This window comes from Dendropsophus ebraccatus, chromosome 3 (assembly GCF_027789765.1).
Source record: "Dendropsophus ebraccatus isolate aDenEbr1 chromosome 3, aDenEbr1.pat, whole genome shotgun sequence".
In the NCBI taxonomy this organism is placed as follows: Eukaryota; Metazoa; Chordata; class Amphibia; order Anura; family Hylidae; genus Dendropsophus; species Dendropsophus ebraccatus.
This window is the reverse complement of record NC_091456.1, coordinates 97,580,776-97,603,774: the sequence shown is the minus strand read 5'-3', so window position 1 is coordinate 97,603,774 and position 22,999 is coordinate 97,580,776. Positions and strand designations below refer to the sequence as shown.

The 22,999-nt window shown below is 44.4% G+C and overlaps 1 protein-coding gene across 2 annotated transcripts in view; it reads left to right on the top strand.

The window, feature by feature from the left end:
* Positions 1-22,999, top strand: part of JAK3 (Janus kinase 3) — a 148,483-nt gene that overhangs the window by 50,270 nt on the left and 75,214 nt on the right. For both annotated transcript variants that reach the window (XM_069962299.1, XM_069962300.1), the window contains 6 exons: positions 1,224-1,381; positions 12,890-13,001; positions 13,544-13,727; positions 15,719-15,840; positions 16,128-16,259; positions 21,217-21,301. In XM_069962299.1, the coding sequence (XP_069818400.1) occupies positions 1,224-1,381; positions 12,890-13,001; positions 13,544-13,727; positions 15,719-15,840; positions 16,128-16,259; positions 21,217-21,301 (793 nt within the window). The remainder of the gene's footprint in view (positions 1-1,223; positions 1,382-12,889; positions 13,002-13,543; positions 13,728-15,718; positions 15,841-16,127; positions 16,260-21,216; positions 21,302-22,999) is intronic.

Genomic DNA, 22,999 nt, shown 5'->3' with positions numbered 1-22,999 from the left:
CATCTGAACAGTCATCTAATTGGGAGATATGGGTCTGTACTTAACTGAAAGGCAGGGGATAATATCTCTGGAGCTATAGGTATAACTGTTGTGTATTTGTACTTCATGGAAATCTCAATACATGCAAGCCAAGGCTGGGGAAATTACACAAAGGTGGATGATGTTAAAAACATATTTTATAATAAAACATAATATTCTTGGTCCTTTGGACCAAATTAACACGCTTAATTTATTGCAGTGAGATATTAATTGGATTACAAAATAAAAGGTTTGCAAAATATTGCATTTGTATAAAGGTGACCATACACTTTCATAACTGACGGTAAGTTATCTCTCCCATCCACCGCCTGTCCTTCGCATACACAGGAATTTTTTGGCATGGCTGAGCATTCCAGTATTCTCTATTGAGAGGAGAGGGGTAAACCTCAGCCAGAGCGCAACCCCTATCAACACCGCCATAATCTGTTGGTGGTTATTCAGGAGAGCCCCATACACCTTACATTATTGACTGAAGCCGACATGAGCTGCGGATATGGCTAACTAAAGTCTAAGATGTATAGGGACCTTTGCAGACTTTGGGAGATAAATCTGGGCGGAGGATATGTGTGTGTTAAGGGGGAGGTCCGGTGATTTTTAAAAAATGTCAGCCAGCAGGGACAGGAGGAAACATAATAAACAACCATTACTTACTTCTCCTTGTGCCTTTGCAGTGCTGGCTTTCTGCTCCATGACTCCCGCCAGGATCTGGGATCTCCTTGGGGTGGAATGTCACAACTGGGTTGATGGACTGCCTGCTCAGCCAGTCAGTGACTGTTGCAGGAAACTGTTGCAGTCGCTAATTGGCTGACGGAGCTGTTGTGACGACATCAGAGCTGGCGGGAAATGCCTTCTGGAGGAGGGTCTCAAAGCCTGCAACACTATGCTTTATACTGATAGAAGGAAGCTGTCAGTAATTCTGTGAGGGTTGGAAAATGGGACTCACATCCTTTGATTGCAACATTTTCACAACTTTTCACAAAAAATATGAAGTAAGTCATGGAATACAACATATAGCTAAATGCATTGTACTCATCTCTAAACTATGATGATACTTAGGCTAGTAGTTAATGTGACAGGTTGACTTTAAGCCAAAATACAGGAAATAATGCAATGTTTGTAATCAGACACACCTGTAATGTGTGTAATAGTACATGTCATCTAATTCATGTTTAATTGTCCCTAAGGAGGCACAGTTCCGAATGTTGAGAGATGCTCTTTCTTTTGCGTCTCTGGTTGATGGATATTACCGGTTGACTACAGACTCCCAGCATTATTTTTGTGAAGAAGTGGCTCCACCAAGACTGCGATGGAATTTGGATAATCAGTGTCATGGTCCAATAACGTAAGTTATTAATTGATTGACATTCACTTATTTTCTCATCCAGGTGGCAGGTGGTAAACATAAAAAAGCTATACTTACAGAGATAAATAATACCTATTTACAAAAAAATTCTAAACTACTACAAAATCTTATAAATAATCCAATTTATTGGATTTTGTAGTAGTTTGGCATTTTTTGTAAATAGGTATTATATATTTAATTTGCCTGTCATTACACGGAAGTAGATACTTTGCACCTCACCCAGCAGTGGTATTGATATATAATTACTAAGTTGGCAATGCGAGTGTGCCCCTTCTGGTGATTGTAGTTTTTGTTGCTATACTTAAAGAGAACCTATATCTCTGCCTAAGTCTATTTATAAAGCTATTTGCTGCCTTTGCAGTCTGTATCCAATACTTTAGCTAATCCTCCATCCCCTGGCTGTACCAACAGGCGCCGCCATCTTGGTGATTTCACTGCGTTCCAGCACTGGTAGGCAGTGATGTCACAAAGAAGGTGATGCCCAGTGGTACAGCCAGGGGACGGGGGATTAGGTAAAGTATTAGATATAGACTGCAAAGACGGCCTGTATCTTTAAATAGACTTAGGGAACCAGATAGTCAAAGTTAGAAATACACAGCGATCCCGTGCTGGATAACACAAGATCACTGTTTATGGACGGAGCGACGGGCAAAGAATCATGGTATTGTCGCCATTAAATTTTGGACTCTTACAGACACTTTTGAAAAGAGCTGGCACAAGCCCATAAAGAATAATGGTATAAGAATAAAGTAAAAGATACAGCCACAAAAATACATATTTAGAAAATAAAAATAAGTAGCAACAAAATGAAAGAATAATTAAAAAAAAAAGATTGTTTTCTTTAACATCCTTGCCGCCCTGTTGCCGCTGCTGTCACAAATTCCTGTTTTAGATTCCCAACTCTTTCAGTGTTTTGGGTCAGCATAAGATATGGCCCCTTCATCTCAATCAGTAGCTGAGGTGAGACACCATTGTGCTTTCTGATTCGCTGAAGATACTGAACAGGGAACCATCCTCTACTAAGTTAGAATTTCCTAATAGGGCATATAAAAATCCTAAACTGATATTACCTTAAAGGACAACTTCGGCGCTGATAAAAATAAAAAACTGAACTGAAGCTCCAGTTGGTGTCTTTTTTATTTTTTCTTCGCTTCCTGGTTTGGCCTTTCCCATGATGTACATTGTCTCCTGTGATGTCTAATTGATGCTGTAGAACTGTTAGATGGCTTACAGTTTGCGCAGCCAATCAGAGCCGAGCAACCTGAGTCATCTGACAAAGGGAGGCTGGGCTAATAGGGCTTAGACCGGCATCCCTCTTGATGATGTCAATGGCACAAAATGGCTAACACAGAGCAGCCAGGGGTCAACATTCATTAGGTAAGAATGAGTTTACTTTACTTACTGGTGGGAGGTTGAGGGGGGGGGAAACATAGGGAAGGGGGCAGATAGGTGATTAAGGCATATTACAAAGTTATATAACTTTGTAATGTGTTTCAAATACTTGGGAAAAGCTTTTCACCGGATTTGTCCTTAAGGGTATAAACCCACACACAGTATACGCAGCAGATATGCAACAAATACGCAACAGATTTGTTGGTACAGATTTGATGCTGTGTTCAGTTATTCAGATCTAATCTGCTGCGAGTTTTCTGCGTATCGCAGCAGTAAATACGCTGCATACAAGGTGTGTGGGTTTATACCCTTAATGTGTGCCTGTGATCACAGCTGTTATCGGTTCAGTGGTGAACTCCACTCTTCAGCAGGAAGTTTGGGTATCTATGTCTACGAATTGGCACCTGCCCCCCCCCCCCAATGAGCATGACCCCCCCACACCCATAACAGCGTGTTTGTAGCCATGGATACCTGAAATTCAAGGCAAAGAGTGGAGTTCACTGCTAAGCCAGCAGCAGCCATGACGGAGGGTAAATTTTAACCGTCTGCCTAGACCAGGCCCCAGCCATGGGGAGAGAGCGCCTCTAAGAAAACTGGATGATAGTAAGTGATAGTAAGTGCTAGAAATTCTCAAGAAAGGACATTTATAAGTTAGCATTGAAGCAAACATAATAGCATTGAAGCAAACATTCATGAAAAAACCTACCAGTGTATTTAAAGATTGAACAGATAACATCCCTTCTCATCAGTTTCTTTATACTGGAAGTCTGTCTTTCTCCTTATTGAGCACTCATTTGAAAAGTGACTTTGAAACTGTAGAATTCTGGAAACTTAAGTGCAACTTAAAGTGTCACTGTCGTTAAGAATTTTATTGCAGAAATCAATAGTACAGGCAATTTTAAGAAACTTTGTAGTTGGTTTTATTAGCCAAAAAAATGAATTTTTATCATCAAAAAGCAGTTTGAAGCTCTCCCCCCTAACGACAGTGACACTTTAAAGGAGAAGTCCGGAGCTGCTGGAAAAGCAGAGGCAGAGAGGAAACATAATGACCACCGCTACTCATCTGTCCCCGTGGCTATCCAGTGCCAGATCGCGGCTCTGGGACCCCTGCCGGCCTCCGGGATCATCTTCTAAGCCAACATAAAGACCCGGCTGATTGACAGCCCGCTCACTCAGTCAGTGATTGGCCGAGCAGGCCGTCCATCAGCCGGGTCGGGATTTTTTCCCTGAGTCACAGGGCCGTTTTAATACATTGGTGGGCCCAGTGCACAGCCCTCAAGAGTGGGCCCCCCCTTCCCTTTTGGCACATTGTATAATGTACTGAATTTGCCCCCACACTGTATCAGGAGCCCCAATATATACAGTAGTTACCTTATAACACTATTTCCACCATACAGTGATTACATATTACATGAAAACTGCACTGAACAAAACAGAAAGATATCACCAATGATACCATTACATAATACCGCCACATCATGACCCCTAACACTACAACCCTATAACAGAGTGCAGTTACATCCAGTGACTCACCGGGGGCGTCTTCTCCGATCAGAGTCTGTCACCTTTTCTTTTTCTCTCCATCCAGCCTGGGCCACCTTGAAGTCTTCTCCTGGCTGTGAATCTTCTCTCCAGAATCTGCCAGACAAATATTTTAGGCTCCAACACATCCAGTAGTTAGGTCCCTTGTACCCCTATACAGTAGTTACACCCCTCTGTACTCCTACATAGTTACACCCCTCTGTGCCTCCATAGTTTTAAGGTGTCCCTGTAGTATATAGACCCTCATGTGCTCCTCCAGTTATATACAGCCCTCCTGTGCACTTCCCCATTAGTATATAGCCCCCCTGTGCACTCTCCCCAGTAGTATATAGCCCCCCCTGTGCTCTCCCACAATAGTGTATAGCCCCCCTGTGCTCTCCCCCAATAGTATATAGCCCCCCTGTGCTCTCCCACAATAGTGTATAGCCCCTCTGTGCTCTCCCCCAATAGTATATAGCCCCCCTGTGCTCTCCAATAGTATATAGACCCCTATGCTCTCCCACAATAGTATATAGCCCCCCTGTGCTCTCCCCCAATAGTATATAGCCCCCCTGTGCTCCCCCAATAGTATATAGCCTCCCTGTGCTCTCCAATAGTATATAGCTCCCCTGTGCTCCCCAATAGTATATAGCTCCCTGTGCTCCCCCAATAGTATATAGACCCCTGTGCTCTCCCCAATAGTATATAGCCCCCCTGTGCTCCCCCAATAGTATATAGCCTCCCTGTGCTCTCCAATAGTATATAGCTCCCCTGTGCTCCCCAATAGTATATAGCTCCCTGTGCTCCCCCAATAGTATATAGACCCCTGTGCTCTCCCCAATAGTATATAGCCCCCTGTGCTCTCCATAATATATAGCCCCCCTGTGCTCTCCCCCATAGTATATAGACCCCTGTGCTCCCCAATAGTATATAGCTCCCTGTGCTCCCCAATAGTATATAGCCCCCTGTGCTCCCCAATAGTATATAGCTCCCCTGTGCTCCCCCATAGTATATAGCCCCCTGTGCTCCCCCATAGTATATAGCCCCCTGTGCTCCCCCATAGTATATAGCCCACTGTGCTGCCCAGTAGTATATAGCCCCCTGTGCTCCCCCATAGTATATAGCTCCCCTGTGCTCCCCCATAGTATATAGCCCCCTGTGCTCCCCCATAGTATATAGCCCCCTGTGCTCCCCCATAGTATATAGCCCCCTGTGCTCCCCATAGTATATAGACCCCTGTGCTCCCCAGTAGTATATAGCTCCCCTGTGCTCCCCCATAGTTTATAGCTTCCCTGTGCTCCCCATAGTATATAGACCCCTGTGCTCCCCAGTAGTATATAGCTCCCCTGTTCTCCCCCATAGTATATAGCTCCCCTGTGCTCCCCCATAGTATATAGACCCCTGTGCTGCCCAGTAGTATATAGCTCCCCTGTGCTCCCCCATAGTATATAACTTCCCTGTGCTCCCCCATAGTATATAGCTCCCTGTGCTCCCCCATAGTATATAGCTCCTCTGTGCTCCCCCATAGTATATAGCCCCCTGTGCTCCCCAATAGTATATAGCCCCCTGTGCTCCCCCATAGTATATAGCCCCACTGTGCTCCCCATAATATATAGCTCCCCTGTGCTCCCCCATAGTATATAGCTCCCCCATAGTATATAGCTCCCCTGTGCTCCCCCATAGTATATAGCCCCCTGTGCTCCCCCATAGTATATAGCTCCACTGTGCTCCCCCATAGTATATAGCTCCCCTGTGCTCCCCCATAGTATATATCTCCCCTGTGCTCCCCAGTAGTATATAGCCCCCTGTGCTCCCCCATAGTATATAGCCCCCTGTGCTCCCCCATAGTATATAGCCCCCTGTGCTCCCCAGTAGTATATAGCCCCCTGTGCTCCCCCATAGTATATAGCTCCCCTGTGCTCCCCCATAGTATATAGCTCCCCTGTGCTCCCCCATAGTATATAGCCCCCTGTGCTCCCTCATTGTATATAGCCCCCGTTCTCCCCCATAGTATATAGCCCCCCTGTGCTCCCCAATAGTATATAGCCCCCTGTGCCCCCCCATAGTATATAGCTTCCCTGTGCTCCCCCATAGTATATAGCCCCCTGTGCTCCCCCCTAGTATATAGCCCCCTGTGCTCCCTCATTGTATATAGCCCCCTGTGCTCCCCAGTAGTATATAGCCCCCTGTGCTCCCCCATAGTATATAGCCCCCTGTGCTCCCCCATAGTATATAGACCCCTGTCCTCCCCCATAGTATATAGCCCCCTGTGCTCCCCCATAGTATATAGCCCCCTGTGCCCCCCCATAGTATATAGCTCCCTGTGCTCCCCCATAGTATATAGCCCCCTGTGCTCCCCAATAGTATATAGCTCCCCTGTGCTCCCCCATAGTATATAGCCCCCTGTGCTCCCCAGTAGTATATAGCTCCACTGTGCTCCCCCATAGTATATAGCCCCCTGTCCTCCCCCATAGTATATAGACCCCTGTGCTCCCCCATAGTATATAGCCCCCTGTGCTCCCCCATAGTATATAGCTCCACTGTGCTCCCCCATAGTATATAGCCCCCTGTGCTCCCCCATAGTATATAGCCCCCTGTGCTCCCCCATAGTATATAGCCCCCTGTGCTCCCCCATAGTATATAGCCCCCTGTGCTCCCCAGTAGTATATAGCCCCCTGTGCTCCCCCATAGTATATAGCTCCCCTGTGCTCCCCAGTAGTATATAGCCCCCTGTGCTCCCCAATAGTATATAGCCCCCTGTGCTCCCCAATAGTATATAGCTCCCCTGTGCTCCCCCATAGTATATAGCTCCCCTGTGCTCCCCAGTAGTATATAGCCCCCTGTGCTCCCCCATAGTATATAGCTCCCCTGTGCTCCCCAGTAGTATATAGCTCCCCTGTGCTCCCCCATAGTATATAGCCCCCTGTCCTCCCCCATAGTATATAGCCCCCTGTGCTCCCCCATAGTATATAGCCCCCTGTGCTCCCCATAGTATATAGCCCCCTGTGCCCCCCCATAGTATATAGCCCCCTGTCCTCCCCCATAGTATATAGCCGCCTGTGCCCCCCCATAGTATATAGCCCCCTGTGCTGCCCAGTAGTATATAGCCCCCTGTGCCCCCCCATAGTATATATCTCCCCTGTGCTCCCCAGTAGTATATAGCCCCCTGTGCTCCCCCATAGTATATAGCCCCCTGTGCTCCCCAATAGTATATAGCTCCCCTGTGCTCCCCAATAGTATATAGCCCCCTGTGCCCCCCAATAGTATATAGCCCCCTGTGCCCCCCCATAGTATATATCTCCCCTGTGCTCCCCAGTAGTATATAGCCCCCTGTGCTCCCCAGTAGTATATAGCTCCCCTGTGCTCCCCAGTAGTATATGCGCTCCCCCTCCCATACAACATTGAAAAAAACAAACACTGTTACTCACCTGGGTCCACGCGTTCCTCTTCTCTTCCCTCCTGTGGCCGCACTTCCTGCGGTCACAAGAGGCTGCACTCCCCTTACCCTCGCGCCGACGCTCCAGTGACGTCGGCCGCTAGAGGGAGAGTGCGGCCTCTTGTGACTGCAGGAAGTGCGGCCACAAGAGTGACTGACAGGGAGGGAGCCAATGGCTCTCTCTCTGTCAGTGTCGCTGCTGCTGCAGCGCTGAAGCGCCGCAGCAGCAGCGGGCGGGCGGGGGCAGCGGCGGACGGGGGGGCCCTGCAGGGGGCGCCATGGAGGGGTAAGTAGATTACCCATCCATGGCGCTCCCCCATGACAGGCTGGTGGCCGGAGCCCTGTGCGACCGCATTGGTCGCACATAGCAACGGCCGGCCTGCTCGGGGGGCCCCTTTAACCAGTGGGCCCGGTGCACGTGCACCATGTGCCCTCTGGTTAAAGCGGCCCTGCTGAGTCATGATGTCATCACAACTAGGAGGAAAATGCCTTGCGGCGGGGGGGTCCCAAAATCAGTCAGGCGGCGCACCGTGGGCATGGGGAAAGTTAATAAATCAATGATGGCCATCTGACAAAGGTTTATGGCTGGACTTCTCCTTTAACCAAAAACCATGACTATGTCACTTATCAAGGATCTTTTGCATGCCCTTTGTAAATGCTTAAACTGAGAGTCCAATTTATAGGCAACTTCATGGTTGATTAAAATTGTTCAAAATCCAACATGTAGTTCCTGTGCTGTGGTTAGGCACAGGTACGTTTTAAAGTGTCACTGTTATGACTTTCAATATCTAAATAAACAGTAGATGTGAAATAAAGCAAGTTTGCAATATACATTCATTATTATTTATTATTATTATTATTATTATTATTATTATTATTATTATTATTATTATTATTATTATTATTATTATTTTGTTATCATGCTGTAAAACAAAGCTGAATTTACAAGAAATCCAGGTCCAGTCTCCTCTCCTCTCTGACTTGTGCTGGTTGAAAAAAAGAGACTAAACACAGGAATTCCGGCCAGTACAGAGAGTTACGGCTCAATGTGTCCGTCAATCACGTGACTGCCTTCTCTCTGTGAGTGCTCAGATGGGCTGGGATACACAGGACTTCCTGTTTTCTGACTGTTTCATTTTTTTTTTTTTTTCAGAAAAAAAAACAGTGCTGTGTTTTCCATGATAACTAAAAAAATAAAATAAAAAAAATAATGAATTAAAATTGCAAACTTGCTTCATATCACATCTACTGTTGATTTAGAAAGTTATCATGATAGTGACACTTTAACTTTAGACTTAGTAACCTAGTTAAAAAGGTTGAAAAAGACAAGAGTCCATCAGGTTCAACCTAAGGTAACCCTACTGTGTTAATCCAGGGAAGACAAAACCCTTATGAGGCAGATGACAGGAAAAAAAAATTCCTTCCTGACTCCAATGGCAATCAGAATAATCCCTGAATCAACGTATCATCCTAAATCTAATGCCCATAGCATGTAATATTATATTTTTCAAGAAAAGCTTCCAGGCCTCCCTTGAATTCATTTAATTAAATCTTCTTTCCTCCAGAAGTATAGCTGATCTGTGCTGATGGCGAAACCTTCTTTCCTCTAGACGTAGAGGATGCCCCTTGTCCTGGTTACAGACCTAGGAGTAAAAAGACCACTACAAAGATCTCTGTACTGTCCATTCATATATTTGTACATTGTGATCAAATCGCCCCTAAGATGTCTTTTTTCAGGCGTAAATAACCCCAAGCATGATAACCTGTCTTGGTACTGTAACCCACCCATTCCCTTAAAGGGGTACTCCTGTGGGGGGGGCTATTTTGGGATCTGGCCAGGGAGGAGGTGGCTGAGGGAAACGACATCCACTCACCTCCCTGGTTCCAGTGGCTGGTCCCATATCGTGGCGCTCCGGTCCCCGATACCCAGCCGCTTCCTGGTGTCTGACACGGGCTCAAGACGTGACGTCTCAAGTCCGCTCAGCCAGTCAGTAACAGAGGCGGGATCCGTTTCAAGATTTGAGACTTGAGACGTCACGCCTCGAGCCCGTGTTGGACACCAGGAAGCGGCCGGGCACTGGGGACCGGAGCGCCGCTATACGAGATCCGCCGCTGGAACCGGGGAGGTGAGTGGACGTCATTTCCCTCAGCCACCTCCTCCCCGGCCAGATCCCAAAATAGCCCCCCTGCTGGAGTACCCCTTTAATGACCTTACCACATCAATCAACAGTCACTAGGGCCATGTTCCCACAATGTAAAAATAAGAAATGCCAAATGTTAACTGGAAGTCAACAATAGTTTATGATTTGCCTTACACATTTTTTTGTGTGTGTGGCATTTTTCTCTCTTCTCTGGCATTTTTGAGGCTCTGTGACAGTTTTCTAAAATGCAGCATGCTGAGGGTGTGGCTTTTTTTTTATTTTTTCCAAACTGTGGCAGTTTTCCCTTCATAGACTTTAATGGGATTGTCCTGGTCCGCTCAAAAACACCATTGCTGTGTGTGTGCAGTTTTTTTTTTCCTGGTGTTTTTGTACCCTTTTGGTCTAGCAACTATGTCATGTCATGGCATGTCATGCACACTAAAACATCTAAATCATGTCATGTCATGCACACTAAAACATGTAAATCACAAAAAAGATTATTTGCATGAAAAAAAAAAAGAGCCAGAAAAAAACTGTGTGAGGGCAGCTTTAGACTATGCCCATACATAGTATTTCTGTCAGTATTTTGGTCCGTTTTTTTTCACCAACATTAGGAGTGGAGCTAAAAGGGCAAAATTATAATGATAAGTTTCTGTGTTTTTGTCCACTTCTGATTTTGGTTGAAAAAAGACTGATAGAAACAAAGTCATAGTATGGAAGTTTGCATGAATGCATATAGAAAGTGAATTAAACACCTAATATACACCTATACACCATTTAACAGTCATCTTTAAGGGTCCCTATTCTAAGGGTGCCTTGAGAGATTTATCTGACAGATCTTTTAAGCCAAAGTTAGGAACAGACTATAAACAGGGAACAATTCATAAAGGAAAGACTGAGATTTCTCCTCTTTTCAAAACCATTACTGGCTTTGGCTTCAAAAATTGGTCAGATAAATCTCTCTGTATAAAGGCACCCTAACTCACTGCCTTTTATATATATATATATATATATAGTGTGGGCCACCTGTGTGGGGATTCCAGGAGCTCGTCGGTCAGTATGACAGCTGGACCCCTGCAGTATCTCCCTGGATCAGTGGTTTTTCTGTTCCAGGTAGATACAGCGGAAGCTCCTGCAATCTCATCTCTTGCAGTATATTACAGCCTGTATTCAGCCTGTTAGCGATTTATTGTATATTCTGCAGACATGGCCAGGTACAGTGCCTGTCAACAAATAATCTCAGTGTCATGCATTTGATCATGGGATAGATGTTTTTCAAGTTTGACATGTCTGACATGGTTTTCTGAGGACAAATCCTTTATTTGTTCTTCATTATACAGTAATCCAAACATATTGCTGTGTTCTCTTAGCTGTGGAGTGTAACACAATCAAGGATCTGATTAAACAACTCTGTGTACAGTTGTTTAGGATGTCTTATTTGTTCATCTTGTCATTCACACATAAATAAAGAGTCTCCCTCTGCTCATTTTTGTTTCTTGGACAGCAAAGATTTGGTTAACTGGGACCTTTGAGCAGTTTTAATGGAATACAGTATTTGAGCTTAAGTGGGGTTAACTGTGGGTTTGACCTTCTCACAGGTACTTAGACTTAAGTGGATTGGGTTCAGAGGCTTTCAAGAGGAAAAAACATCTCTTTCCGTGGCATGAGCCCCTCTCACAGGAAATAGAGACTTGGTAGCAAGTTACTAGAAACTGTGAACAGTCTAGGCTTAAAGGGGTGTTTCGCTCATGAGGAAAAAAAATAATCGCCCTAAAACCTTATAGGTCATACTCCTGTGTACAGGCAGACAGGGAACATACAGTATGAGGGCTGTGGGCAAACAGTGGAGTGCTTGGGCTGACAGGGGACATGAGCAGGCTACAGACAGACAAGGGAGTGTTTGGTCAAATGGGAGTATGCAGTCAGACAGGGGAAATGTGGGGGCTAACAGGAGTGTGCAGGCTGATGGGAGTGCGGGCAGGCAGGGGAGATATGCAGGCTTATGGGGGCGTGCGGGCAGACAGGAGAGTGTGCAGGAGACAGGGGAGATGCAGAGATGGGAGATGCTTATGCAGGCTTCATTAAATAGCGGCCGCAGCAAACCCTGTCTGTGCTCCGGCTGCACGCTCCATAGTGTGCTGTGGGGAGTTCTGATGCAGGCGCACAAGGATGCGCCCGCTTCAGAACTCTGTGGCGCTACAGATCTGATCTTTTCAGAGAATGTCCGGTCTCTTATGTAATGTGAACATAGCCTTAGGCTGCATTTATTTATTTTCACATAGTATAACAAACCAAAAAGACATATGATAAACAGTACAAAAACATATAAGATAAAAACCCAAATGTCCGTCCACCCCCCCCCCCCCCCAAAAAAAAATAACAAAAACCCACAAACATACTGGTCCTATATAATCTTACTATACAGATCTGTTGAAACTAAAAATCTGTTCCAAGACTCCCAAATTTTATTATATGCCTCAAAGTTATCATTTCTTTCGGCCACTAATTCCTCCAACCATCTAATGTTGTCAACCTCGTGTTAGCTCTAGCTGCCGTCAACAACTCTCTAACAAGATTTCTCCTTCTCATATTTCTAGGCAACATGGATGGGTATTTTAGGTTAAAAAGAAAGCTCCTCCTCCAAAATATATGCACAGACAGAGCATACCCCCAACCTGTATTGCTTCAATCTTGCACATTGCACCAAATATGTAGCATTGTCCCTCTCTCCTTTCCACACCGCCAGCACAAATCCAATACACATGGGTATATTTCATGAAACAGAGATGGATATCTGTACCATCTTGTAAGCAACTTACAGCTTCTTTCCTGAGCCCCACTGGCAATAGATATCTTATGTGTTAGTTTATAAGCCACTGCCCACTCCTCTTCCGATATGAGTCTCTTGTTCCCACCGCCTCATTAATATAGTCCTCTTGCCTAAGATGTCCATTATTTATAATAAAAAGCTTTTTTTTTTTCTTTTTTTTTTTGTAGTTCAGAGTTTGCGATCGATAAACTAAAGAGAAGTGGAAGCATTGGAGGAAGCTATGTTCTCCGTAGCTCTCTCCAGGACTACGACAGGTTTCTTTTAACTGTTTGTTTGGAGGTACTGTGCATCATTAGAAATTACATTTCCAACACACTTGCATTAAAAAATCAAGAGTTTTTTTTTTTTTTAATTGTGGATTAGCTAGGAGATACAATGTAGGTTAGCTGATCTCTTCCTTAATTACTGCTTGGCCAGAACTGGATTCAAAATGGATGTGAAATATGAATTAATGACTTCTGAATGAATTGCTTCTTGCTTGATTTACTTCTAAGGTTGACTGCCACAAAAAACTGCAACAAAATGCTTTGTGCAAACACTGTGAATTCTTAGGCAGGTGTCACACATAACATTTCTTTTGAGAATTGACACTGTGGTAAAGTGGATTCAGCAGGAAGCAGAAGCATAAGTCCTTCCGTTATATTTTCCATTCCTTTTGAATTCTCAAGATTTGGCTCAAACACTGCCATGTGTGACACTAGCCTTCCTTTTATTTTAATTTTGAGTTATCCTTTAAGACATTTCTTTGCTTTAGTTTTCTTTTCTTAAACCATTACCAAATAACATTTTCTCAGTATCCTTTATTGTGCCTTCATTAACAGACGTCTTTAGGTATTGATTTCCAGGGCTGCTCCATCCAGTGTAAGAATGACACATTTTGTTTAGCTGGTATATCACGCCACTTCACCAGTTTGCGAAATCTCTTGGAACATTACAAGCACAATAACCTCCGTCTTGGTAGTGTCTCCACACGTCTGACATCTTGCTGCCCTCCTAGAACCAAAGGTAATTGAAACAGAAAACAAAGGCATAAAATGCTCGCAATGAGAACAAAATCATAAAGTTCAGTCACATTTATCTATCAAATTGACTAAATTAACATAAGAAGATATCTTCCTCTGAATTACAATCTGAAGTAAAGCATAAATCCTAATGAATAAAGTACAACTAATTAGTATGAGATCCCTTTGATTTTGAAGGAAAAACATTGGAAACCAACAAAAATAAGAAGACCATGTACTGCTAACAATATAGATACAGGGTGCACAAAATCATGGCATGTCAACCATATATATCACCAAAAAAAAAGCAAGATATGTCATGTAAAAGGATTGCCACACCACCCAAATGTAGAGCTAGAAATTAAAATAATATAATAATATATAATCTACAGATAAAATATAACTGGCAAAAGAGAATAAAAACCCTTAAAAAACATATGCATTAGGCTGGCGCAACCTCTCTGTCCCTCCTCCCTGCCCTCCTCATCATTAGGAATGCTCCAGGCAGATGGTCTCCTATTTAATAGCTGTGTGAATACTAAACATGTGCTGGAACGTTAAAGAGGACCTGTCACCCCCCGTGCCGGGGTGACAGGCTCCCGACCCCCAGTTAGATCCCCTTATACGTACCTCATCCGGCCGAGTCCCTCTGCCGGAGCCGGTCCCGGGACGGAGATATCCTGGTCAGAAGCAGGCGCCGCAGAGATGAGTCCGGCTCCATTAATTCTCTATGGACGCCGGACCTCTCTCCAGAGCGCGCGCGCCGGCTTCTGACCGGGATATCTCCGTCCCGGGATCGGCTGCGGCAGCCGGACTCGGCGGGATGAGGTACGTATAAGGGGATCTAACTGGGGGTCGGGAGCCTGTCACCCCACCACGGGGGGTGATAGGTCTCCTTTAAGGCACCTGGCACAGATACTCTAAGCCCCAGCCATTGGGCACAGGGCTGAAAGTTTAAAAGTTGTTTTTTAGGACAAAATCTGCATCACCTGCCGAACGGACCCCAGGACAGATCTTGGATTAAAAGCAGCTATGTGAAGGTACAAGTGGTTTGGGGGGGGGGGGGGGGGAGGATTGTTAGTACAGAGTCGCTTTAAAGATAAAACGGAACCCAGACACATCCACATGTGGGTATAGAGGACCCGTCCTGCCTAGTACCTGTAGCCCTATGAAATAAACATGTGTATATTGAAACCAATATGACTAGTGCAAAAAAAGTACAGGTTATATAGAAATAATATAGTGTACATGGCAAAACAATCTAGGGCAGGGATAAAGGAAAATGATCACCCAATATGTGGAAGGTCAGGTAGGTCCATGTAGGGGTCCAGCAAGCCCCACGCATTCCATCTCTCTTGGGAGACTTTCTCAGTCAGTATACCCAGTGTCTGGGTTCTGTTTTATCCTTAACAAAATTTAAGACAACGCTTCATAGCGTAAATCAGACACGGCTGAAGTGGTGAAAGAAAGCACATAGAACTCTCACCTGTGTAGGTTGTAAAGCACCTGTGCTGATGTAAGGCACAACTCTTATAAATAGCATGTTAATGAACCGATCTATCACGTTTCTGGCTCTCAGCCCTTAATCATATGATTAAGGGCTGAGAGCCAGAAACGCGATAGATCGTGCCTTTGTGTGTTTTTCCTTGCATTTGTGACATGGATTTTAAAGTATTACAATAAAAGAAAATTTTTACTTGTGGAAGTGCCGACCAACGTGTTTTCTTATTATCCATTGCTGCTGAGGAGGATACTGTTTATTCTCTTTTGTCAGTTGTCACTTATATTTAATAAAGATATTGTTTGAATTTCTACCTCTACATTTGGATGGTGTGCCAATCCTTTTAAAGTTATAGCATATTCTTTTTTTTTGGTAAAGGGAAAACATTGCATTGTGTTGATCCATCCAACAAACCAACCAACCAATTGAAATAATCTACTTCTGTTATAAATAATAAAGAAGTAACAGAATTGGATATTTTGTTTCTCCCCCAGAGAAATCGAACCTTTTAATCCTACTTGACAGTTGCCCTCAGAGGATTTTGTCACCAAAAGGACAGAGAAGAAACATCCCACTACTAACCTTTCAAAAGATCCATCTCAAGGATATAACCTTTGTAAGCTGAATCAATTAATACTCAATACTTAATCAACCATCTAAATCAATGAATATGCTTTTCCCATAATGCCACTTTTGCTCAGTGATACTGTGAAAAAAATTAGATATATCATCGACAGACTTTGTAATATGTCAAAAACTTGTTACAGCTGGCAATACCTCCACCTATTGCCTGCAAGAGTTTTTATAGATGTGTCTCATATTAAATTTTTGGTCATTATTTATCAGTCATAACAGTAAATCAGAAAGGTAAAATTATATTTGTGCCACACAATTCTTTTATAGTTGGAAAGCCAAGGAAAAGGTTCCTTTACCAAAATATTTCACGGGTTGCGCAAAGATGCAGATGGAGAGGAAGAGCATGAAGTTGATGTGCTGCTGAAAATTCTTGATGCCACTCACCAACATTACCAAGAGGTAATTCCACAGAATTCTTACTCAATACAGTTGTGGTGTCCCACCACTGGTGATGTCTATATTACTTTAGTAAGTCACTCCCTCAGGTTCACAAGACTGGGAGATGTAGTATTGTGTTTCCCCACTAGATGTAATTCCTGTTCTATTTAACCTGTTGCACAGCTGAAAGAGTCAAAGGGTTAATTGTTTTGTACCATGTGTTGTGTGCTGACCAATCTGAGGTGCTTGTTCTTTTATAGAAACATACACATGGAAGTCAGCTCACCCCAGCTGAATAGAGGTGCATGCAGGTACACGGGTCTCCAGGTAAGGGTGGAGCACGTGGATATGGTTGCGGGCCGTGTCCCGTGTATACAGATCCAACGTAGAAAAGGTTTTCCACAGCTCCTTAGGTAGTGCAAAAATTCTTTATTGGTACATATACGGTGAAGTTAAAAACTGGTTAAAATCGCGCCGACGCGTTGCGGAGGCAGCCCTCCTTAATCATCTTGTTCTTTTATGTCCTATCTCTTTTCCTCTCTCTCTCACACTCAGGCCCACCACTCACAGGAGGGTTTAGTTTGACCCCTGTAGGAGAAGTTAGTTCCTGGTGGGAGGAAGTAGAGAGTTATTAGTTGGAGGTCTAAGTGGACAGATGTTTAAAACACTGCTCCATTACAAAGTTGTCTTACTAGATGCTAAGATCAGTATGCAGTGCTAAGTTCTACCGAGGAAACCTAGGAAAACCTTTGCCCACACCAGGAACCTCTCTAAAAAGAGTAGGGCAGTTACCTGAAGCAAGAATTGACCCCAGTAGCATTAAGCTACCGTGCAAGGTCTACGTATCCTACTGTGCAGCGCAAGACAACTGGGAAACCTCGGAAGTCTGCTACACCCAGATAACCCATAACAAAGGCTCGTATTGCCCACTTAGGACTGGTATGCCACAACTAGGGGGCATAAGGCAGTTCAGAGCCACTATTAGCATTCGTGAGTACGAGTATCTTCTTATCTCTTCTGTATCTACACCTGTTCTGGCAGAGTACATTCACTATTTTGGGCAGGGATCCTCTGGCAACTCCTCTCCTCTTCTCTGTCTCTACAAAGTACATACTATTTCAAGTTCTCTGGTAAGTATAGCACTGTATTCATGAGCTATTATTCAGCAAAGTATTATATTTTTACTAAACGCACAGGACTCTGTTCTACTCTGTCAGCACCTGCACTCCATCATATACTTGGGTTATTTCCCCTTTCTGTGAGTGGCGGTACCAACAACCTTGGGGGGGTCTGTTACCATTCCAAAATACTGTGACAAGTGCCCAAGTGACCCTAAACAGTCCCAGAGGTTACTGACCATAGGGGCAGCCAGCATAACATAACATCAGCTGGACCGACACAGGTCACCTAATAATGTGTCTGTGCAGTAACCCAGGGGAGCCAAGTATTATTAGCTAGAGCAGGTGTTGTTCTGCTTAGGCACTAGTTACTGTGGCCAAGAGTGGTATGTGCTCACTCCTGGAGATACCAAAACACACCAGTTGGTGTAGTGTAATTGTTGTGGACAGGAACTACAGAGTACAAAAAGTACTTAAAGAGGTAAAAATGTTTATTTGACATCTTACTAATGCTGTCTATGGGCAATGAGTGACAGAGATCCAGGAACACAGGCTCCACCTAGTGGGTAAAGCTAGCTGTCGGGGGGACCCCTAAGGAAACCTAGCATGTTGCAGCACAGTTCTTGGCTTTAGTTGCTCTTACCTAACTGATGACTCTTGTATTACCTCCGGTAGACTTTTGCAGTGTTTTAGAAGACTAGATGCTAGCCCTCCAGTGTAGATAGGATTCCCGTCTTCCCAGCCTACAGCAGCCTCACCACAGGAGACTCTAGCCTGACGAGGCTAGGGTTCAGGTACTTGAAGAAAATAGTCCCTCATATACAAATGGGTCCTCGCCTCCAGGCCAGGCACTGGAAAGTACTCCTTAACAGGAACAACTCTTCTCTCTATCTCTGTCACAGTACTGGATTAATCAGCCTAAAATCTTCTTTACCTCATGGTATATACACTGAGGGACAGTAGCGGCTTATAATAGGTCCTTTACGGGCGGTATCCTGGGGCCCTGAGCTCCTGGGGAGCCCATGGCCACCCAAATGGTCTTATATTTTCAGTGGAGTATTGTCCCTGGCTACAGTTTTCCCATGATTTGCAAAAAAAATTGTGCTTTTTTTACCACGATTTTGCACTGATCACGGCAGCATGACATTTTCTATCCTGTACTACGAACACTATGCTTGTGCTACTGTATGTACAGTAGGGTGGCGGCCCCATGCTTGGTGAACAGCCCGGGGCCTATGGTAAAGTTAACCTGCCCCTGCTGAGGGAGCTGCTTAATTGGTCAGGAAAACACCAGGTGACACTATACTCTAGCTGGTAATAGGCTAGGAAATTTAAGAGGAACCAGTGTGAAGGCCCATCTCAGGGATTGGTTCTTAGTCGGTTGAACAAACTGTGGCATAAACAGGAAAGTACATGAGAAAAGACACATCCATAGTTGACCCCTTCAGTAAAACGCTTATCAGCTGTACCAAGCAATGCATTCTATTGGTGGGAGTGCAACTTGTTAACGTCATCCTAGAGCATACACATACATAGAGACACTGACCTACACATGCTTACCACAGCAGTGATACACCCTCTCTGGGACACTGCATCTGTTCTTTTAGGTTCTGGGGGAGGGGGTTAGAAAATACATCCATGGATTAAAATATTTGCTAAAAAATTACTGTATCTATTTCTGTTCATTATATCTACATTATGCCTGCCACTATAGTTAATCTTTATTACTGATTCTTATTGCTCAGAGGTTTTGTTTCAGTATGTTATATAGGTCTCTTTTTTTCCAAGCAAAGGCTTGGCCACATTATGTAACCTGCTGCACCCATTTACAATGTCCCATTGTATTTGGCACCAAGATGTTTACAGCAAATGTTAGTTTCAATTTACAGAATTTAAAAAAATCTGCTAGTAACACCTTGGTGCCAGATCCTGTATTAAATGGCAGTTTCATAGTTGTCTATTTGTGGTGTCGCACCACGGGTGTTGCTATTTATTTCACCCTAAGTGTAAGTGGTGATGTAGTAGTACCAGAGTTTCGTTACAAGATGTTATTACAAGTATGTATACTCAGTTATTGCATAGCTGTAGTACTTAAGGGGTTATTGTTTGTGTGTCACATGGATCTTTACGCCAATGAGAGTTCTCTCTTCTTTTCACCTATCATCTCTCTCTTTACTTCTCACATACGCACTCCTCACCCACTTACAGCGCACCTTACAGGGGCTTTAGGAAGGAAGTCACATGGGTAGAGGAAGTGTAGGGTCTTTTGTCGTTGGACTCCAGGAACTTAGAGGAAGGACACAAGCCAGAATGCTCTCTACTGTGGTCCAGTTTGGCCCTGGCTTCTGCTAGGTCCCCAGTCTAAGTTGTGCAGTCTAGACGTAGACCAGAGCACATGCAGCTGAACACAGTTACTTTTCAAGTAACCTCACTCAACACTATGCAGTGTTAAACCTTTACTAGAGAGGGCAATTAGGGATCATTTCAACCCAGTGCAGGACAGTATCCATAGAAAGTAAAGGAACTGATCCGGATAGAGCAAAGTTGCTAGAAGCCTATGAACTCTTATCTCGCAGTACGGGTGTGAGTTCCTTGTCAAGCACGGACACAGAACACATGCACTCCTTGGGTCATCTCCCCTTTCTGTGGGTGGCAGTGCCAATAGTCTGGTTGGGTCACTATTCCACTCCAGACCATGGTGATAAGTACCCAAGGGACCCCGCAACAGCCCGGCAGGTCACTGACCACAGGGGAACAAGGTATATCCGGCCCCTTAAAATAAAAGCAGGTGTGCCATCATACCTGTGTGCCCAACCGGCACTGGTGTCACGACATAACATCACTGAGCACGGCTATATCTCAGCCAACCACTAAAGGACTGGCGTCACACCTAACCATCTGGCAAGTGACTGCCCGTACCTCCTCCACACCATCGGAGGGGTCCACCACACATTTACCTGATAGAGGCAAAGAATTTTTAATTTTGGCCTATGTTCATGATGTATGTGTCAGGATTTGCTTGATAGATTAGCATTGATCTCTGTGCTATGCCATTGAACTGTATCCCATAAATGTATACTGTGCGGTATATGTAATTTTTCCATGTGACCCTACGTATAATAGATGCTATGTATATGTCAGGGTCCCCGCTTGGCATACATGTCGAACAGACACATATGCAGTGCATGAACATCAGCCATTGTTTGACACAGCAAGTGTCTGACATGTCAAACAATGGCCAATGTCTCAGATGCTCACCCGGCCGATACTGCAGTATTGGCTGGGCGAACATCACTTCATTTTTGATTTGCACTCCAATTAGCCATAGAGCACAATGTAAAGTACAGCCAGAAGCCGTACCTTACATTGTGTGCACAGACTATTTTGGACGGCCGCTGTTCGCTGAATAGAAAAAAATAGAAATTTTTGGTCGCAATCGGTCGCATAGAACACTGGCTATAGTGTATGCAGCATATATACACTATGGCCAGAGTTCTATACACTACAATGTAATCGCATACTGTCAATAAACAGTGGCTGTTGTTACAACTTGCAATAACAGCCATTGTTTGTTTTAAAATACAGTATGTGAATGTGGTCTTAAATTGGCCTTATTTTGCTGCCATATCACTGGTCATGTAGAAACCTGCTATACCACAATTATTAGCATCACAGTGGGTCACTAACAGTAATGTAACATCAAGACAACTAAAAATGTACATGTCTCTTGAAATGAATTTGAATGTCTCTTGAATGTCTCTAGCAATAAAATGTACCCAAGTCATGTATAAGTTATTGTTATTCACTGATAGATTGTTAATAGAATGCCATTTATGACCAGCATCCTTTCTTGATTGTAGTCTTTTCTAGAAGCAGCAAGCTTAATGAACCAACTTTTTCACAAGCATCAAGTGCTTTTACATGGAGTATGTGTTGGAAAACAGAGTAAGTGTTTCTCACTGTTTGGTCCACATTGCTCTGCTTATTTTCTGTTAGTCCCATGTTTTATGTTCCTACAAACCATTTCACTAAAGATTATTCGTGAAATGATCTCTGTCCCTGTCACATCAGGGAGGTACACTGAGCCCGGCCCTGCCTACTTGACATGCTGCCCTAGGTGGCAGACCCCAACTGGGCCATGGTCTCTACACTGCTACGGTGCTGGAGCTGTCAGGGGAGAGAATAGCTGAACAGTTCAAATCAAAAAACATATGTAAAGAAAAACAACAAATCTGAGTAATCAATAAGCACACCAAGGGTCAGAGCCGAGAGTGCAATAACAGTACTGAATCTGAATCAAAGTATAATCCGTAAGCAAGCCGAGGTAAAAAGACAGACTGTAGTGTAGTACAAAATCAAAAGACAAAGCCAAAGCCAGGGGAGAACAAGCAAAGGGTGAGAAGTGCTGGTTTAAATCTCCTGCGCTAGATTTGCAAAGAGTGTCTGGACACTTGCTATTGGCTTGGCACTCCTGCTTCATTTATTGTCTGGTTGGAGCCCGCATCACTGGGCCTAGCTGAAAGCAACCACCCCTGGCAGCATCAGCAAACCAAGTGGGTACAGAGAAGCTGCCCTGCCTCTGTTGCCGCAGTGATAGGGAAGCGGCCTTTGCTGGAGTGCAAAGAGGTAAGTTTGTGACAGTCCCATGATTATGATTATGATTATTTTCATTTCTCCTTCCTCACCAGATTGTGAGGAAATCCCCTCCCTCCAGATAGTCTCCTGTCTCTAGTAGCTCTGTGAAACCTCATACCACAGTTGGATTACATCCCTATGAAGGTCACTGATCACTTTTAGAGCACTGAAATTGCAAACATTAGATATTATAGGTTTTTTCTAGCCTGCGCCTGACAGTCACATTGTATGTGAACTCGTTAGAACCGATATTGTATGAGACAGAGGGGCTATCCAGCGTTAAAAAAAAAACATGGCTACTTTCTTCCAGAGACAACACCACTCTTGTCTCTAGTTCAGGTGTGGTTTGCAATTAAGCACCATTCACTTCAATGGAAATGAGTTTAAAAACCTGATGCGTTTTGTTAATTAAACATTAACCCCTTCCCTCCGCAGGACGAACCAGCACTTCCTGCGGGGGGTGGGGGTTGGGTGGGGATGGTTTAGAGAGGGGCCGCACCGTGGCCCCACTCTGAACCGCTGTGATCCCGGCTGCTTACTGCAGCACGGGACCGCGGCTATTAGCGGGTGCCGCCAATCAGCCACACCCGCTAATTAGGACAGTTGAATGCAGCGGTCATGTCATGTCTAACTGCCTTGTGTCCCCCTCTCCCTGGTGTCTAGTGGCCGGATCTCCCCCCTGCAATGCGATCGCGGGGGGGAGATCCGGTGTACTGAGCCGGCCAGGGCTCAACGTTGGAATGACGCTGATGCTGTCTTGGCAATCTATTTAGATGGTCTGCTGCAGACCATTATAATAGAGCACCGATCTTATGGATCGGTGCTCTATTATATACACAGCATTGATCTCAATGGGAGATCAGTGCTGTGTATATAGAAGTCCCCCAGGGGGCTTCTAATTACTATTAGTGGGGGGAAAAAAGTGTTTTTAATAATAAAAAAAACCCTCCCCTAATAAAAGTTTAAATCAACCCCCTTTTCCCATTTTATAAATAAAAATAAATAAAT